The 19,156-nt window shown below is 42.1% G+C and overlaps 1 protein-coding gene across 2 annotated transcripts in view; it reads left to right on the forward strand.

The window, feature by feature from the left end:
* Positions 1 to 10,130: 10,130 nt before the first annotated feature.
* AGAP2 (ArfGAP with GTPase domain, ankyrin repeat and PH domain 2) overlaps positions 10,131 to 19,156 on the forward strand; it is a 228,318-nt gene continuing 219,292 nt past the window's right edge. For both annotated transcript variants that reach the window (XM_069970330.1, XM_069970331.1), the window contains exon 1: positions 10,131 to 10,532. In XM_069970330.1, coding sequence (XP_069826431.1) covers positions 10,322 to 10,532 — 211 coding nt within the window. In that variant the 5' untranslated portion in view covers positions 10,131 to 10,321. The remainder of the gene's footprint in view (positions 10,533 to 19,156) is intronic.

The following is a 19,156-nucleotide window of genomic DNA, read 5'->3' on the forward strand; positions in this document are numbered from 1 at the left end:
TGTCTGCCTAAGGTAGCCATCAGAGGGATTCCCAGCAAGGGGAGAATGGGGGCGGGACGGGAGGACAAGAATGAAGGAAGAGGGTTAGGGGGGGGGGGGGGGGCTCGAAGTGCAGAATTAGTCACTAGATAAAGCAGGAATAGTTTTGATGTTCATTGATACCTTCTGGTGCAATAGTCTGTAAGGTATATATCCATCTACACTCCTTTTGCAGGAGAACCTTATCTATGTCCCCTCCCCGTGCAGACCTCTGCAATAGCTCTATCCCTATAAACATAAGTTGTCCCGTACTTCCTGCCTGACACGAATTAACGTGTTGGGCCAATGGGGTGTCTATATGATTACGGATGTCCCCCAAGTGTTCCAACACTCTCTTACGTAGATCTCTGAGAGTTTTGCCTACATATTGGGCTGTGCATGGACAGGTCACTAGATAGATAACCCCTTTCGAGCTACAATTAATGAATTGTTTGATCTTGTAAGTGTAATTTGTTCTGTTGCTACTAAATGTTGCTGTTTTCATGACGTTTGCACATGCCTTACAGTGTCCACATTTGTAACAACCAACTGTACTCGTGGCGTTCAGCCAGGTACGTGATTGTGGTTCGGGTGATAGGTGACTGTGTGTTACCAGGTCACCGATACTCCGGCCCCTACGATATGTTATTTGGGGGCGATCTCCAACCACATCCTGTAGATCAGGATCCATCCTAAGGATGTTCCAATGTCTCTGAAAGACTTCTTTCACCCTTGTTGATCCACAATCAAACGTACCTATCATCCGGACGATACCGTTCGTAGTGTCCGTGGTCCTAGGGACCAATAATTGTGACCTGGATTTTTTACATGCCTCATCATAGGCGGCCCTGAGGATGTAATCAGGGTAGCTTCGTTCACGAAATCTAGTACGCAAGTCGTTGGCCTGTCTCCTGAAATCCTCCTCATTGGAGCAATTTCTTTTGAGACGCAAATATTGCCCTTTGGGAATACCTCGCTTCAGGGGGGCTGGATGGCAACTCTCGCACCTTAGAAGGCTATTTGTAGCCGTGTCTTTCCTGAAGATAGTTGTCTCCAGTCCCCCCGAGGCGGTTTTGGTAATCCTGACATCCAAGAATGGTAGGCTACAGGAGTTCATTTCATACGTGAAGTGAAGGCCTATCGGATTAACATTCAACAGGTCAACATATTCTACAAAGTCTGAGGAAGAGCCCTCCCACAGGATGAATATGTCGTCTATATATCGTGACCACTGTAGTACCATACTGCCAAAAAATTCCCTCTCGTCCGAGAAGGCTATGGTGGCCTCCCACCAGCCCAGGAGCAAGTTTGCGTATGTGGGGGCACATGGGCTCCCCATAGCGGTGCCCCTGAGCTGGTGGTATATCTTCCCCTCAAATGTGAAGTAGTTCCTTGTCAATGTGAATTCCAGTAGCTTGAGGATCAAGTTGTTGTGTGCCCTAAATTGATTTCCTCTGGTAGAAAGAAAAAATTCCACAGCTCTCAGACCTGCCTCATGTGGAATTGAGGAATATAGGGCCTCTACATCGATACTGGCCAACGTTATGTTACAATCAATAGTAAGACCTTCCACTTTTTGAAGCAGGTCCATCGTATCCCTCGTGTAAGAGGGTAGAGAGTGAACAAACTCTCTAAGGACATAAAATTTGTAGCTTGGTGATGGATACACTATTATTGGTGTTTCTTAATCATTATAAATAAAAGTTACATTCTATTCTTTAACATGAGTTAATACAAGCGGACATCTGTGAATCTTTTACTTGGTACAACCCCAGGTTGTATTGAGAAATAGATTCTGAAAGGGTATAAGAAGCCAAGAGCTGCTGACAATGACAGAGGCCTGGACCCGTGTCTAGTGGACGCTCTACACGTTGTAGCTTTTCCCAGGATATTTTTCTCTGTCTTCGCCGGTAGCCTCTGACGGTTGATGGTCAGACAGATGATGATATGACATTCCTGGTGATGCTTGTTTTCTGTCTTCACCAATTATGGTTGATGCTTTAAGGACAGATGATGCTACTATGCACTAATGATATTGTAAGTACTTAACCTTTGTATTCATATCTATGCAAAAGTGTACGCAATCTCATACTAAGAACACCTGGTTACTGTATTTCTGATATACCATCTGTATATAATCCTTTTTATAGATCTTTTTAATCATTTGTTTAATAAAATTGCATTGTATCTTAATTGGTCGCCTTCTCTAAATACGTATCTGAACCTTTTGCTCAAGAGTTAGCAAAACACCTGCCTACAGAGGACTGATCTGCAATCTGACAGCTGAGCGAACAGGAGGCCGGGCAGCATTGATTATTCATGAAGAGGGAGGAGGATGCATGACAAGTATGGCACGAACAACAGCTCTGTGACAGTAGGAGACATAAGATTGTACATAATCCACTGAACTGAAAATTACCAAAAAGGCACCATGCTTACTGGGGGCTGCCAGCTACAGCACACTGTCAGCACCTTAGGTAGTGCCCGGGAGCTGACAGATTCCCTTTAAACAAGGGCTGCAAGGACATCGGTAACAATGTCCCTGCAGGCCTCGCTAAACTATTATCGGGCCGTGGAACAGGCCCAGTAAATGAGTGCCGATCTAGCAGATTGGCGCTCGTTTACATTGTTGATCGGGCCCTTATCGGCCCGTGGAATAGGACCGACGGCAACAACAAAGTGCAATGTTAGAAGTAAACCTCTGTACAGATTGGTCTTCAGGGTCATGAGTATTTGAACAGTAAATGATTATTTTAGAAAATGTTTCAGAAATACAGTGGTCTTTGGTCACTTTCACAACTTTATTTAGCATTAGTGTATATGTAACATATATATTATATATGTAAGCCAAAACAAAAAGGGTAACAAAGTCTGGACTGTTTATTGTTTTATTTTGTTACTTTCATTGAAAACAAAAGAATGTAGCTGTCAGACAAATGATGGTTCTATCAATAGCTGACGTTCCTCACTCCACAATAAAAATGCCCATTCAACTGGGCCGAATAAACAAGTTATTCCAATAAGGTAAAGCGAGATAAGCTGCCAGGCATCTCTGGTGGCATATATCACCCAAAGAAAAAGAAAGGGTAGGGGTTATGATTCAAACATTGCTAATCTTCTTTCACCCGATGAAAGAAATTGGGCAGAGAAATAAATTAAAGCTCCTGGTCTTATAAGCAAAATCTGTAACATCCGGGCATCCAATCATGGAGGGTGCAGGTACAATAGCCCAATAACAGGTAAACCACACCGGTGAAGATAAAATAAAGATAAGGCAAAAAGAGAAACCAGTCAAGGATTGAGAAAGGTGGCCACTATGCCACTGAAACACGTTGCCTGCATTAAAGTACCCCATTTTGGAATTTGCCCCCTATGAGGCAGATAAAAATTGCCCCATCACAGAGAGAAAATTCCTTCCTGACTTCAATGGCAATTAAAATAAATCCCCAGATCAACGTATTAAGAAATATAGTGCCCATAACTTGTAATATTAAGAGTATATGTAATATGTAAGAGTTTGCAGAAATTTAACAAGCTGTGCACAATACACATTGCATGTAAACAGGACACAGTGCCACCAAGAAGTATGTGAAAAACCAACACGTAGAAACATTATGATCAGATAAAGCAAGTCTAAGTCTACAGAAGAAATACACTATGAGCAAAGAAGTAAGAAAAGACGCAGGAAGAAAGGAAAAAGAAACAGAAGAAGGAAAAAGTGGGGGGGCAGATGGGGGATATAGGGGCTGGGGGTGATGGAAAATCATCGAAGAACCGCTGTGTTCTGGGAAAGATATGCTACAGCTCTATGGCTGTGCCTTAAAGAGGTACTCCGGTGACTAAGGGGATTTTTTTTTGCTAATTCATTGCTTTAGTAAAGTTAAACAATTAAATTTTTTTTTATATTCATATGTACTTTTGTTGACTTGCAGCAGTAATGGACCGCACAGTCCCTCTGCTGCCACCAATGTTTGTGCAGGGTTCCCCTCCCCAGGGGTATAATATGCATAAGCTTAATTTCTAAATCATATTCATCTAGGGTTTGCAGAAATTCAAGTGCTTGTTACTGAAACAACTTAATTTAGATGAATAGAACTGGTTTTCAGTCACCGAAATTTTGGCAACAAATCTGCCGTATGTGTATATACTCTTAAATACAGTGATGCCAACTTATTATATGGAAATGTTTTCAAATTGAATATTTCCTTTGACTGAGAAGTTAATGTGGATGAAATGATTAGTTCAGGGATGTGTCATATATTATGTAACTCTCCATGCTTATATAATCCTGTACATATGGTCAATGATGACAGGAGAGATTCACAGCAATGTAACCAGTAGAACTAGTTTCACCAGACAACCCAATTTGTAGGTTTAATTAGAGAATATAATCTAACATCTCAAAATCCTTGCTGTGGGGTTAATTATATAGGGGAAGGAGGCATGAGAGCAGACAAGGATGGTCTAGGTGAGTTATATCTCTAAGTTTAGTTGCACCAGCATCTAGAGAAGAAGCTTTTCCTGCCCTTCTCTTTTTTCAGGGTTGGTTTGACCTATAATGACACAGTGGTGATTGGAGGAGGAAGTCCTTCGAGGTCAATGGTTAAAAGACTATGAAAGTTATAAGTTCAAGGCCTTACAGACCTGGTATTACCTGTTACTGTAACATGTGAGACTTGGGTTCCTACGAACAGGGTCCCCTGGAAAGGTGATTTCCTGTGCATCACATCGGTGCGGGTGGTGGTGGTCCTCTGGCCAGATGTCAACATTACAGTTTGTAGTGTCTGTGGGTCCCGGCTGTTGTCTGGGTAAGCCGGGCATATCCCTCATCATCCAGTTCACTTGTACTACAAGTCCATATGTGCTTTAGTACTGCATACATGGCTGCATATCTAAACAAGAATCCTGCTTGGAGACCTCCACATGTTCATGTATATTACCTAAATTGGGGAGGTGGGCACCAAACTAATGATAGAAGAATAAAGGTGTTGACTATATGGAATGAGGAGGTAAGCAGATAACTTTATCATGCAGTTTTTACTCCCATATTAAGGCTACGCTTTTGTGGGGTTGGTTTTATTTGTTGGTCAAAAATGTAAATATAAATTGTTAGGTCTTAGGATACAAATTAAAAGTATGTGATATAAATATAATGACAAATATTTCAGACTGAATAATACGTTAATGAGGTAGGCAGGAAAAGAGACTATAAGTGAAAAAAGAGTTTTTTTCTGACAAGATATATTACAAAGTTTCTTGTACTATATCTGGCAGCGCCATTGGCAATACCTTGAGCCGTGGCCATGCTGGTAAAGTCCGCATTATTTATTCCAGGGATGATTATGTTCCAATTCTTGGGATCGTTGGGGGTCTCAGAAGTTGGACCTCCATCAATTTGTTTGTTATCCCCTATCCTGTGGATAAGGGATAACTTGCTAAGATGGGACTATCCCTTTAAGGCCATTCCTGTTGGAAACTTTCAGCTAAAGTAAAGCGTTGCTACATGGCCTCAGCCTCTGAATGGAAATAAAATTTGTGTCACTGGGAGCAAACAGAATCTTGAAAAGATTAAGAAAATCTTTCGCTTATCACAAAATACAACTACTAAAGCCAAAGTGGCAGTCTTCTGTAACTTCTGGCCATGTGAACATGTATGCACTGTACAGCATATTTACTTTGGATTAGTATTGTAACTTACCTAATCCTTTATAGAACTAGGTACCATACACAACACTTCCTTATTCCTGACAATGAATGAGTTAATGCTGCCGTCCAGAGAGCGTCACTCGGTGACATGCTGGAGGCGTTGTTTTTCATTCACTTTGTTCTGGAATAAATCTACAGACGATTTACGCCACATGAAGAATGGGGTGGAGCTGTTTGGAGTTCCTGAGATGCGTAAACCTGCTCGGCTGCTGGGATTGTGTCTGTGCAGGACAGGGAGCACCTGTTACACTGCATTGTGAGCGGCCCGGAACAAACCCTCTATTTATTGCTGTGCAGAGTCTTCTCACTGTAACCTTCCCTCAGGACACTTGCGCAGATTTGTCGTGACAGCAGAGCACTTATGTCCGCCTACCTATCACTATTTTTGCTTCTTTGTAACTCTTAGAGAATATAAATGACTCTCGTATAAAAGCTCTTTGTACCATTCTCTTTGTTAGTATATTTAGTGCCTATATAGCAGGGACAATTGCTCTAAATACGACACAGTAGGCTGGGGCCTGTCGCACAGATAGAGATGACTTTCTGCCCAGATCAGGATTTTTAAAGCCTTCATCTAATTTTAGAAGCTAAGATAAATCAGTTGTAGCAATACTATTTCCATAGTATTCCATTTCTATTGGTTATTGGTTATCAACGTTAACGGAACCAGAACACTTGGCATTTGACTCCCTGCAGGTGGAGAAGCCCTAGGGTGGCCCTAGCCTTTGGGAGTCAAATGATTAGCATCTGGGTTCAGATTGCATTGCCGAATCTGAAGAGTTCAGCAAGTCCGCTCAGCGCTAATTATGAGCAATCCACCCCAAGCAGTGTGTGCAATGGCTCTACCCCCCCAGGAGCCAGTGACAGTGCTCATTCCTCTCCCCCTCTTTACTATCACTGTGCGTAGTAAGCCATCGAGAATACCACTTGAATTGGAAAGCTTACAATGCGTGCGTCGTAATAAGGATGCAGGAGTGAGGCTTTGGCAGGGCTCAGATAGGGCGGTGATAGTAAGCAGGGAGAGGCGTTGCAGCCCAGGGCACTTCAGTGCTCCAGCCACATCTCTTGGACTATTTAGACTTGCAAATAAAAGCATCATTTTATGGATGCTGCAACGGAAATGTAAAATGGAGGTACCAATAGTTTTTTTTTCAGAGCAGTATTACTATGTCAGCATTTGTACATGCGATTTGTAAATGACGGTTTCTCTTTAATACTGTAACTCAGATAACTTTATACTTGGGGGATTACCTCCATGATGAATACTACATACTGGGGGACTTACTACAGGGGATTCCTACCTATCACTATATGCACTATATTAAATTTACTATGCTACATTAACTTTTAGACTAAGGTGCCAATGTTTCAGTGTCAAGTTTTAGGTTTGCCCAACTATGTTTGAACATTGCCCATCTCTCTTGCCATTCCGCTCAGCATTGGCTGAAGCTTAGAGGGAACATTGCCTATGAAGCTCCAAAATTCCACTGAGCACACTGCAATGTGACACCGGTGTTGCCCAGTCCACCAGCCACAATATTGGGACCTCTTCCCAAGGTCACTGTTGCAACCCAGTGCCCCTGAAACCATGGACCCATAGCACCTGATATGTCTGGTATGGTGGTAAGTACACACCTGTTGGGGTCATGTTACCTTTTTGTGTGACTACCCCCCTATTATCATATGCACAACTATGTTAAGCCTTATATAGATATAATTATTTTGTGTGGTATGTTTAGTGTAGCTTTATAGTAGGGCTGTCAATTTTTTTCTGTAGCAGAAAAGATTTATATAGGAATGCATGGCCTTGTTAGTATATCCTCCAGTACTTATTTGAGAAATTACTATTGTGCAATGCTGTACATGATAGTGATTTCTCTAGTGGTTATCTATTTTGAATTTGATACTGGAATAAGTTTCCTAGTGCCCATTCTCATCGCTCCCCACTGCATATAACTATACCTTATGGGACCAGCTTCCTACTTCATCTTCAAATGTAATAAATCTCGTAATATAAGTCAACGTCGCTGGGTCTCGTGCTAGGGATGGAAGATATGGAGTTGCAGTAGGAAGCTGGTCTGAAGGTATGGTTATATACTTCCGGGAGTGGGGAAAATGGCGATCAAAAACCTATTCAGAAAATGGCACAGTACATGATAGCCTTTAAAAAAAGAAAAAAGAAAACTGACCCCCACCACTTTTTTTTGTGTTTTTGCTCATTGGGACCTCAAAATGGTTACTGCTGAAATGAACAGACAGCATGTAGAAGAGACAGTAGAAGACTGTGTAGGGATGTAGGTCCAGTGTCGGACTGGGGTATCTGGGGTCCACCAGAGGAAATGATCCTGGAAGCCCACCAATGAAGAACAAAAGACATGTCTGTCAGTGTTAGTGTCGGTTCTAAAGCTAGGGGCCCATCAGAAGATCCTCCGATCCTCTGGTGGGCCAGTCTGACACTATGTAGGTCTATGAATATTACAGGTAATTGATATAGGCTTTTTTTACATGTTGTGGCTGCATTGTGCATTCTTTATAATACTGAAAAGAAGAGAGAACAGGGTGGGCACCACCCTCCAATAATGACAAATAAAGCACTGGGTGCTGCAGACGACCCTAGAAAAATAACAACATGTAAGGAAAGAAGGACAGGAAAGAACTAGGGTAACTAAGTCACGCGCATACCAAAAAATAAAGTGAAAGAAAAATAAATTTTATTACTGCCAGCTACACAAAACATGTTAAAAACATTTAAAATCCCCAAAAAGGGGGAAGACAAAACTGCAGGACCTATGAATAAGGGTACAACTGCACTGCTACGATGTTCCGGGCAAAATGGGCCCCCAAAAAGATGGGACTCAAGACAGGGAAAAATGGCAATATAATAATACACAATGATCAAGAAAAAAATATTGATATTTGCATGGTTAAGAACCAGATCATACCCTAAAAGTATATCACGTCCCCATGTAGCAGAAGAAATTACCCCACGCGTATCGCCGCTACGTTGCGGCTTCGTCAGGACTTGGTTCTTAACCATGCAAATATCAATATTTTTTTCTTGATCATTGTGTATTATTATATTGCCATTTTTCCCTGTCTTGAGTCCCATCTTTTTGGGGGGCCCATTTTGCCCGGAACATCGTAGCAGTGCAGTTGTACCCTTATTCATAGGTCCTGCAGTTTTGTCTTCCCCTTTTTTGGGGATTTTAAATGTTTTTAACATGTTTTGTGTAGCTGGCACTAATAAAATTTATTTTTCTTTCACTTTATTTTTTGGTGTGCGCGTGACTTAGTTACCCTAGTTCTTTCCTGTCCTTCTTTCCTTACATGTTCTTTATAATACTGTCAGCGTTTATACTGCCACAAGGGTACCACAATGCAACCACATAATTTGTATAGATCCTAAATAGCAGTTCCCTGTCTTATTACTCATATTATTGCAACTGCTACAGGGACTATCCAATATTAACATGCAGGAGTGACAAAAAAAATGTAATCCTGGAGGTTGCTAGGAAAATAAATCACCAGACTGTCTTGGACATGTGTCAGTAGCAGCATTATATTAGGGGAAACATCTACCTCATATTTTCTATTAAATTCATTCTGCAGGTCTCAAGACACTATCATTTAGTCTGGTAAACAAGCCTAAGTCACTACCAGACCCAATTCCTACAGCTATAACTGGTCCCACCTTTTCACCACTCATGACGTCATGTTCTATCCTGTATGAAACCATTCTGTTGTAGACTATGATATACCCTATCATAATTGATTTATTTTTTAATAGTGTAATTATCGCCTACGTCTGTGGTTATCTTATAGACAGAGGGGCCCTGCAGGCATTGGGGTCTGCTGGCAGTCCTACTGCTTTCCCACTGTACATGCATATACCTGTTAGGTTGATGTATATGTGCAAAAAATATAACTTGATAAAAAGTTGAGTTGATGTTTCTACTTTTTCATTTCATGAGTTGAGGTACTGAATAAATCATGAAGCTCCTTACATCTTTAACAATCTATGTTTTTAAGCACAGCGTACGCTGCTGTCTAGGCCTTGTGTAAAAGTGTAACTAGAGATGGTGTGCTAGCAGACCTCATTGTACAATAGGATTCGTTGCTAGGTTTGGTTCGTGGTTATCTACTTCCTGCATGCTATCTTGCAGCTCAGTTTCGGCTAAAATACGTTAGAGCTTCCTCTGTCTTTACGCTTTATTTAATACTTTGTGGAGGAATCTTTCGACAAAAACAAGAACTTGACTAAGGACTTTACATACAGGCCTTGAGGGCAACAAATAAAGCTAAAGCCATCATTCATGTTTAGACTGTGAGTGTAATGTCTGGGAGGGACACTGTCAGCAGCATAGAAGCACATCTGAAACTTTCCTGTCAGTCCAGGAAGTGCACACGTGAGAAGAGGAGATGCAGCGACTGACACAGTGAGAGAAGTCTATCTACAGCACCCAACTCACTACAAGGAGCGCACTATAAAGCAGCTGTATATCCGAGAGGGGAAGAAAAAACGAATGGACAACTTCTCCAAGTGACTTATCTTTAAAGGAGTTATTCATGTGCATATGTCGTGAGAACATAACAGGGGATGAGTGGCGAGCTTGGAAGAAGCAGAGATGGGACACAGGGGAGTTTCAGGACAAGTACTCCAAAGCACCAGAACTCAGTGGCTATTCGTGGGGAGGTAAAGAGACATAATGTGACCAAAGCCCAGCTCAACAAGCTCCGAAAACTGGTGGAAAATGTGAGTGATCAGCAACTAAAAGCCAACCTGCTGGTGTCTCTGAACTGCTTACGAGGTAAGGAGACTGCTTCATCTTTGTACTTTGACAGCCAGCAGTTACATGGGAGGGTTACTCAATGGATTATTTTATTATTATTGTATATGCCATATCCCTTTGCATATCTGTGCTACAGGCACAAAGGATGCCATGGACGTTAAATTCTACACTGGTGAAAGTGTTAGCTATCTACATTTCTCCTTTATTATTTTAGAGGAATTTAGATTGCAGTAAAGCAAGCACCAGAATGTAAACACATGCATTTATATTACATCTGCCCCTTCTTTTGATAATGCACCATCACCATCATGGATGGGACATTGTAGGATTCTGCATATAGACCGCTGCTAAACTATATACATCTTAGGCCCCATTGTACTTCTGGTGTCTGTTACTGGTATACATTGGGATACTGTCAAAGGGGTATTCCAATGTATTCCACAGTATACCCAGGTCATTGGCATAGATATTCACAAGTGGTTTTGTTCTTTTACATTCTCAATTGTTATATACACAATACTTATTGAGCACTGAATATAGAATACTGGAGGCTGTCATGCTACCTCCAGCATTATTCTTGCTATAAGGAGAACATACACACATTATACATCATTATATTAATGTGTACACAGTATTAAAATAAATTAAAGGAGAAGTCCCACCAAAGTTAAAAAATCTAAGGCAGGCAGGGATGTGTGGGAACATAATAAAGAAAGCATTCTTTCTCCATCTCTATGCCCCACAGTGCTGACTTGCCAATCACATATAATGTTTGGTAATAAATAAATAATAATGCTTTAATTTGTATAGCACCAACTGATTCCGCAGCACTTTACATGGTTTGTCAACTTTTGTCCCTGTCCCCATTAGGGCTCACAATATAAACTGACCTATCTGTATGTTTTGGGTGTGGGAGTAAACTGGAGTATCCAGAGGACTCCAGTGCTGCAAGGCCACAGTGCTAACCACTAAGCCACCGTCACATATGGAGACGGACACCACTGCAGTCAATGACTGGCTGAGCAAGCAATCCATCAGCCAGACCGTGACTTTTTAGCTAGAGGAGCTGGTTATGTGATGTGACTAAGATTGACATACAGCGACTGGCAACAGCTTGTGAGAGCAGCGCCAAGGGGGCACGTGGACAGGTAAGTATGCTTTCTTTATTTTGTTCCTGCAACAATGATACGTGATATTTTTACCTTTGGTGTGACTTCTCCTTTAAAGGATGTTTCCTGTAAGCCTCATAATTCTCACAATATGGTTATTTTTTTTTTTTTTTTTAATAAAATGTTATCTGGTACTGTAACTCAGTTCTATTGAATAAATTGGACAGAAGCTGCTTTACCACACATGACCTGTTGCGGCACTTTTTTTGGAATAAAGCGCCAATGTTTTTCTAATCATTTACAAACCTTTCAAACTGACACCATCTAAGTATCTAGTATTTAAAACAACCACAGAGGTTCAAGAACACACAATACATTTACATAGTTTGAGCATCTTAAGCCCATGTTCACATGGCGTATGAGACCGGTCATTCTGTGACCTGGCCGGGTCACGATTCGGCCAGTCCCTAAAAAGATCATCCCGGCCAGTACTGCAGTCTGGATGATGTTTATGGCCGTAGAGTTCTGATGCGGGCGCATCAGCACGCGCCCGCATCAGAACTTCCCAGTGCACAGTATGAAGCAAGCGGCCGGAGCCGCTCGCTCCATTGTGTGCACTGACATGGTTTTCTACGGCCGCTATTTAATGATTAGCGGCCAAAGAAAACTGACATCCGCTTGGGATCCCGGCCGGAGTGTATACTATGTGTATAGAATAATGTGCAGGGTGTCTTGGCGTACAAAGTACGGCCATTGTTGCCGATTGCAACAACAGCCATACTTTTACGCTGTGTAATAGCCTAATGTAGCTGAGCTGGTACTGTATATTTAAGGTGAGAGATGACCATATGCAGACAGGCAGGTTGTCCATCTACCCTACCCTGCTGTTCCAGTCCAGAGGTAGAATTAGCAGATGTATCACCTGGTCAGCTGCACAGGGTCCCAGCAGGTAAGAGGGCTCTCTTACCTGCTGGAGCTTTCTACTATACACTAATGTGTTAAGGCTGCCATACACCTCCAATAACTGTTGGCAAATCTTTTATTAGGCCAACAGTTATTTCTCCTGACCTTCCTATGCATATGAATGTTTGGAATAGCTGCACATTCATCTTTCCTCCATGGGGAGGGGTAGCCGCAGCCGCAGCCAGACTGCTCTGGTGCTGGATTATCCCTCCAAGATCAGAAGGGTAATCTGTCACTGAGTATTTAGGAGACTGCCATACACACTATATTCTTGACTGGGTTTGGCTAATTGTAGTATAAGCTGTATGGGCACCTTAAAAAAATTAGCTGAAAAAAAAAATCTGGTGAATCGGTAAAAAAATGTAAGGAGGAGCTCTGTGGTGAATGGTCGGAAAGCGTATATACTGTTCTTGAATGGAAGCCCTCTGCTTTCTGTATAGTATTCATATTCAATCCTTAGACAGTTTCAATCTGATTCTTGGTATGCTTCCTGAGACTGTGCATGGACAACATTACAAAGATAACCATTGTGCAATGGTGCATGCATTTTCTTTTTTTTGTACTATACTAAGAGTACTGGCAGTTATTTCACTGTTTCAGTGTTTCTTGGTTATTATACTGTTAGTTAGGTGTTCATGATTTACAGTATATACAAAAACTGCAAACCCATTTACCCCTATATCCAGCCCCCACTCTGCTGGGCCTATCCCTGACAGAAAACACAGAATACCTGCTTTGGAAAATATCGGCCACAGCAGCCTTTTATTAACAAAAACAACATAAATTACCTAAATAATGTAAACAGTATACATCAATAATATACATCAATATATACATAGATATAGAAACCCAACTAACATCCTAAATCTTAGCAAACTGATGGGAGAAGGTTCTTAATGCTCCATGATCAGTACTCACCTGTTCACCTAATTTTGTACATCGCCCCTAGCCGCCCACTACTGGCTTAGGAGCCCACAGTAATGGTATCGGTCACCAACCAAACGGGAGCCCAATTATCCGCATTTCAGTGGATTCTTAAGATGAATCTGGGGCTTGCCATCCTATGCACCTCGTCCATTAAATTTCAGACCAACCCCAAATGCTGCTATGACAAAAACCAACCCTCATAATGAAACCAGTTAGGGAGGGATGGCGGGCCTCCTCACGTGTCCTGCGTGATTAGGAAGGGAGGACCTATTTATGTTCTACTAACCCCACTCCTAGCAACTCCCATGTCCGCTAATTCCTTTTCACCAGTTAACCCTCTCCTTGCCATTTCCCCGTCATGGTGGCTTCCCACTCACTTGGGGGTCACGTCCAGCCTTATGTTGCTGACAATTGTAACCCATGTAAAAGAGCCAACCATTAGCCGACAGTGATGCACTGAATGGGCGGCACAGTTTATCATGCTTTGTGAACGTGGAGCAAATAAGTGGCGACTACAGAATTCAGCGCTCACTTTCGGCAGCCTATCAGGCCTATGTAAAAGGGCCTTAACTCTAGTGATCCGCGAATAGATGGAACAGAGGTCATACAACTGTGAGGAGTTTAATTGTACAATGAATAACCTTTTGTGCCAGTACTGTAATATAGTGATATTAGTTAAAAATGTCAACGAAACAAACAAATGAGGCATTTCTGCTCCTTTATACAAAGTATCTAGAGATTCCACAGCAAAGGATTACAGACATTCATTTCAGCTAATAGGATATTGAGGAAGGGTCTCTGCTGCAGAAAGCATATGCCCAGCAGGTGACAAAGCGGCCTAAACCTGCTTTTATTCCAGGCCTATTGTTCATAGTGATACATCAATGGAGGGAAAAAATGCCCCCAAGGATGTAAATAGACTTTAAGTCTTTTTTTAAACCCTCCAGATTGATAAGAATAAGATGAAGAAAGAAGCAGATATAGTAATTAAATGATACTTCGTATATTTCTTTAAAGCGACTGTACCCACAATCTGACCCCCCCCCCCAAACCGCTTGTACCTTCGGATAGCTGCTTTTATTTCAAGATCTGTCCTGGGGTCCGTTTGGCAGGTGATGCAGTTATTGTGCTATAAATTTACTTTTAACCCTTAGAGGACCGGGCCAATTTCAATTTTTGCGTTTTCGTTTTTCCCTACTTATGCTTAACCTCTTAAGGACATAGGACGTACCGGTACGTCCTATGTCCTCATTAGCACTTCAAAGCGGGGCCGCGCGGCGGCCCCGCTTTGAAGTGCCGCGATCCCGGGTGCCGCGTGTAGCCCGGGACCGCCGCTATTAGCGGGCACGGTCCGATCGCCGTGCCCGCTAATTAGCTAATCGGAGGCAGCTGTCAAAGTTGACAGCTGCCTCCGATTACCGGAGGCAACGTTTCCCTGGTGTCTAGTGGGGGAGATCGCTCCTCCGGGACCTTGTCCCGGAGGAGCGATCTCCGTTACTGATGCCGGCCGGGGACGTGTCCAAGATGGCGCCGTCCTCGGCTCGGCACTCGTTTGTTTCCGGCTGCAGCAGCCGAAAGCAAACGAGTGCCGATCTCATGGATCTCTGCAGCATATCTATGCTGCAGAGATCTCTATGAGAGATCAAAGTGTATATACTAGAAGTCCCCCAGGGGGGCTTCTAGTATATGTGTAAAAAAAAAACAAAACGTGTTGTTAATAGTAAAAATCCCCCTCCCCTAATAAAAGTCTGAATCACCCCCCTTTCCCCAGGTTTTAAATAAAAGTAAACAAATAAATAAATAAATAAACATGTTTGGTATCGCCGCGTGCGTAATCGCCCGAACTATTAATTAATCACATTCCTGATCTCGTACGGTAAACGGCGTCAGCGCAAAAAAATCCCAAAGTGCAAAATTGCGCATTTTTGGTCGCATCAAATCCAGAAAAAATGTAATAAAAAGCGATCAAAAAGTCGTATATGCGCAATCAAGGTACCGATAGAAAGATCACATCATGGCGCAAAAAATGACACCTGACACAGCCCCATAGACCAAAGGATAAAAGCGCTATAAGCCTGGGAATGGAGCGATTTTAAGGAATGTATATTGGTTAACAACGGTTTGAATTTTTTACAGGCCATCAGATACAATATAAGTTATACATGTTATATATCGTTTTAATCGTAACGACTTGAGGAACATGCATAACAAGTCAGTTTTACCCCAGGGCGAATGGCGTAAAAACACATTTCCCCCAAATAAAAGAAATGCGTTTTTTTTTTTTTCAATTTCACCACACTTTGAATTTTTTTCTGGTTTCGCAGTGTACTTTATGCAAAAATTCAGCCTGTAATTGCAAAGTACAATTAGTGACGCAAGAAATAAGGGGTCATGTGGGTTTCTAGGTGGAAAAATGCAAGTGCTATGACCTTTTAAACACAAGGAGGAAAAACCGAAAACGTAAAAACGAAAATGGGCCATGTCCTTAAAGGGTTAAAAGGCCATAGCACTTGCATTTTTTCACCTAGAAACCCACATGGGCCCTTATTTTTTGTGCCACTAATTGTACTTTGCAATGACAGGCTGAATTTTTTCATAAAGTACACTGCGAAACCAGAAAAAAATTCAATGTGTTGTAAAATAAAAAAAAAAGGGATTTCTTTTATTTGGGGTTTTTACGCCGTTCGCCCTGGGGTAAAACTGACTTGTTATATATGTTCCTCAAGTTGTTACGATTGCAATGATATGTAACATGTATAAATGTTATTGTATCTGATGGCCTGTAAAAAATTCAACAAAAATATGTTCCTTAAAATCGCTCCATTCCCAGGCTTATAACGCTTTTATCCTTTAGTCTATGGGGCTGTGTCAGGTGTCATTTTTTTGCGTCATGATGTGTTCTTTCTATCGGTACCTTGATTGTGCATATGCAACTTTTTGATTGCTTTTTATTACAATTTTTCTGGATTTGATGCAACCAAAAATGGCCAATTTTGCACTCTGGGATTTTTTTGCGCTTACGCCATTTACCGTGCGAGATCAGTAATGTGATTAATTAATAGTTCGGGCAATTACGCACGCGGCGATAGCAAACATGGTTATTTATTTATTTTTATTTATAACATGGGAAAAGGAGGTTGATTCTGACTTTTCTTAGGGGAGGGGGCTTTTTATTAATAACACCTTTTTTTTTCCACTTATACTAGAAGCCCCCCTGGGGGACTTCTAGTATAAATACACTGATCTCTCATTGAGATCTATGCTGCATAGATATGCAGCATAGTTCGATGAGATAGGCACTTTGATTGCTTCCGGCTGCTGCAGCCGGAAGCAATCGAGTGCTGAGCCCCGGCAAAGAAGGATGTATGGATAGCTCTTCCAGGACAACATCCCGGAGGAGCGATTCACCCCACTAGACACCAGGGAACGGCTGCATCAAGTAATCGGATGCAGCAGTCAACTTTAACAGCTGCATCCGATTACTTTATTAGCGGGCACGGCGATCGGACCATGCCCGCTAATAGCCACGGTCCCGGGCTACGGGCGGCACCCGGGACCGCGGCGGTCCTGCTCTAAACACATGGAGGGTTAAACTGGCAGCCCCGTGCCCTACGGGACTGGCCTGGATTGTGTATGCATTAGGCTGGCACAACCTCTCTGTCCCTCCTCCCCGCCCTCCTCATCATTAGAAATGCTCCAGGCAGATTGCCTCCTATTCCCCACCTGTGGCAGCCCGGCACATGGGCTGCATCGTTAAGGACCTGTGCAATGTTCAGAAAGGAGAAAATGTTCCAGTGGCATTCCTAATGATGAAGAGGGCAGGGAGGAGGGACGGAGGGGTGGTGCAAAGTAAGGGCACAGATACTCCCTTAGGGCACGGGGCTTTAAGTTTAAAAGTTGTTTTTTGGACAATAACTGCATCATCTGCCAAACGGACCACAGGACAGATCTTGAATTAAAGGCAGCTATCCGAAGGTACAAGTGGTTTGGGGGGGTCAGATTATGGGTACAGAGTCGCTTTAACTCTACCATTAGTAATAATGGAGCACAACAGAATAACATGCTCAGCTCTGGAATGCATGTGCATTGCTGAGCTACATCACCACATTATTCACATTTTAGTGTTATGGCTGAGGTTTTCTTGTGATGTTTTTAAGAAGAAATGGATGGGACAAAGCTAATGCATATTTTATGGGCCTTTTATGAAAAGACACTGATGATATTGGAAAGGAGAAGTTAAAATGTTACCCAGCTGTTTGATGACTTGTCCCTGCTATGGCTCTGCATTTCATCTCATATGTCAGTATGCTCGGTTCTGTTGTGAATGATTGGGCAATTGCATAAGTGATGCTTAGATATGCCACCGTGAAGAGATAAGGTAAAGGATTCATAAAAAAACATAAAAAAAACGTAAAAAAAATTACTCACCCCTCAGTTCACCACTACTCCAGCACCGCGCCACCTGGATGTTCCCCACTGTTTTATGGTCATGGACAGTAGATGCAGGAAGAGATCACTGAGGCCACTGATTGGCTGCGGCATCACATGTACAGGATATCATGACAGCATGACCAGTACAGTGGTGGCAAATTGAGGGTTATTGACAGGTTATTTAAATATATGTTTGGCCAGTTTAGAGATATATTTTGATTGGAACAATCTACTCCATCTTCTTTATAGAAATGGAGATTGTGGAGGAACAATAAATATCAAGAAGTATACATAGTAGCTGAGAATTTTTTGTCCAGGTCTATGGTCCAGTATTCCAGAGATCAGAAGAAGGAAACAGTGATGACCTTTTAGAATGAAGAAGTAACATCATGGGCGTAATTCTGTACATCTCTATGTGTTATTACTGTGGCTGCACCTTAAACCAGAATAGAAAATAGAAAAAAAATGTGTCATAGTTTTTATAGAAAGTACATTGTAAGCGCTGCTTCTGGCTTATATTAAAGTTAGTGAAATTGATGGGAACTTCAGGCTGGTGGATTCCTTACTGTGCTGATGACTAAGAGCCTTATGTTTCTGTGCTGATAAAAATGACCTTTATTTAAATCAGAGCCGAGTACTTAAACTTTGCAAAATGCTGACTGCGTTCCTGCCAGGATTGAGGGATTGGGGAGTATTAGTCCTGCTTCCCTGAAAGCCATTTGTATTGAGTGATGGTGGTGAATGTGCATTTTCTTTAACCTTGGGGTAGGCACTGCATTAAAAGACAACTCCGGTAAAAATCTTTTTCCCAGTAATTGAAGCATTGAAGCATATTACTAAGTTATATAACTTTGTAATACGCTTCAATCACCTATCTGCCCCCCTTTCCTATCTCCCCCCCCCTCCTCAACCCCCACCGGGAAGTGAAGTAAACTCATTCTTACCTAATGACTGTTGACCCCAGGCTTTTCTGTGGCAGCCATTTTGTGACAGTGACATCATCAAGATGGAAACTGGTCTTAGCCCTGTTAGGCCAGCCTACCTTTGTCAGATGACTCAGGTTGCTCAGCTCTGATTGGCTGAGCAAGCTGTAAGCCATCTAACAGTTCTACAGAGTCAGTTAGACATCACATGAGACAAAGTGCATCATGGGAAAGCTCAAACCCCGAAGTGAACAAAAAATTAAGACGCCAACTGGAGCTTCAGTTCAGT

This window comes from Dendropsophus ebraccatus, chromosome 5, assembly GCF_027789765.1.
Source record: "Dendropsophus ebraccatus isolate aDenEbr1 chromosome 5, aDenEbr1.pat, whole genome shotgun sequence".
Taxonomy (NCBI): Eukaryota; Metazoa; Chordata; class Amphibia; order Anura; family Hylidae; genus Dendropsophus; species Dendropsophus ebraccatus.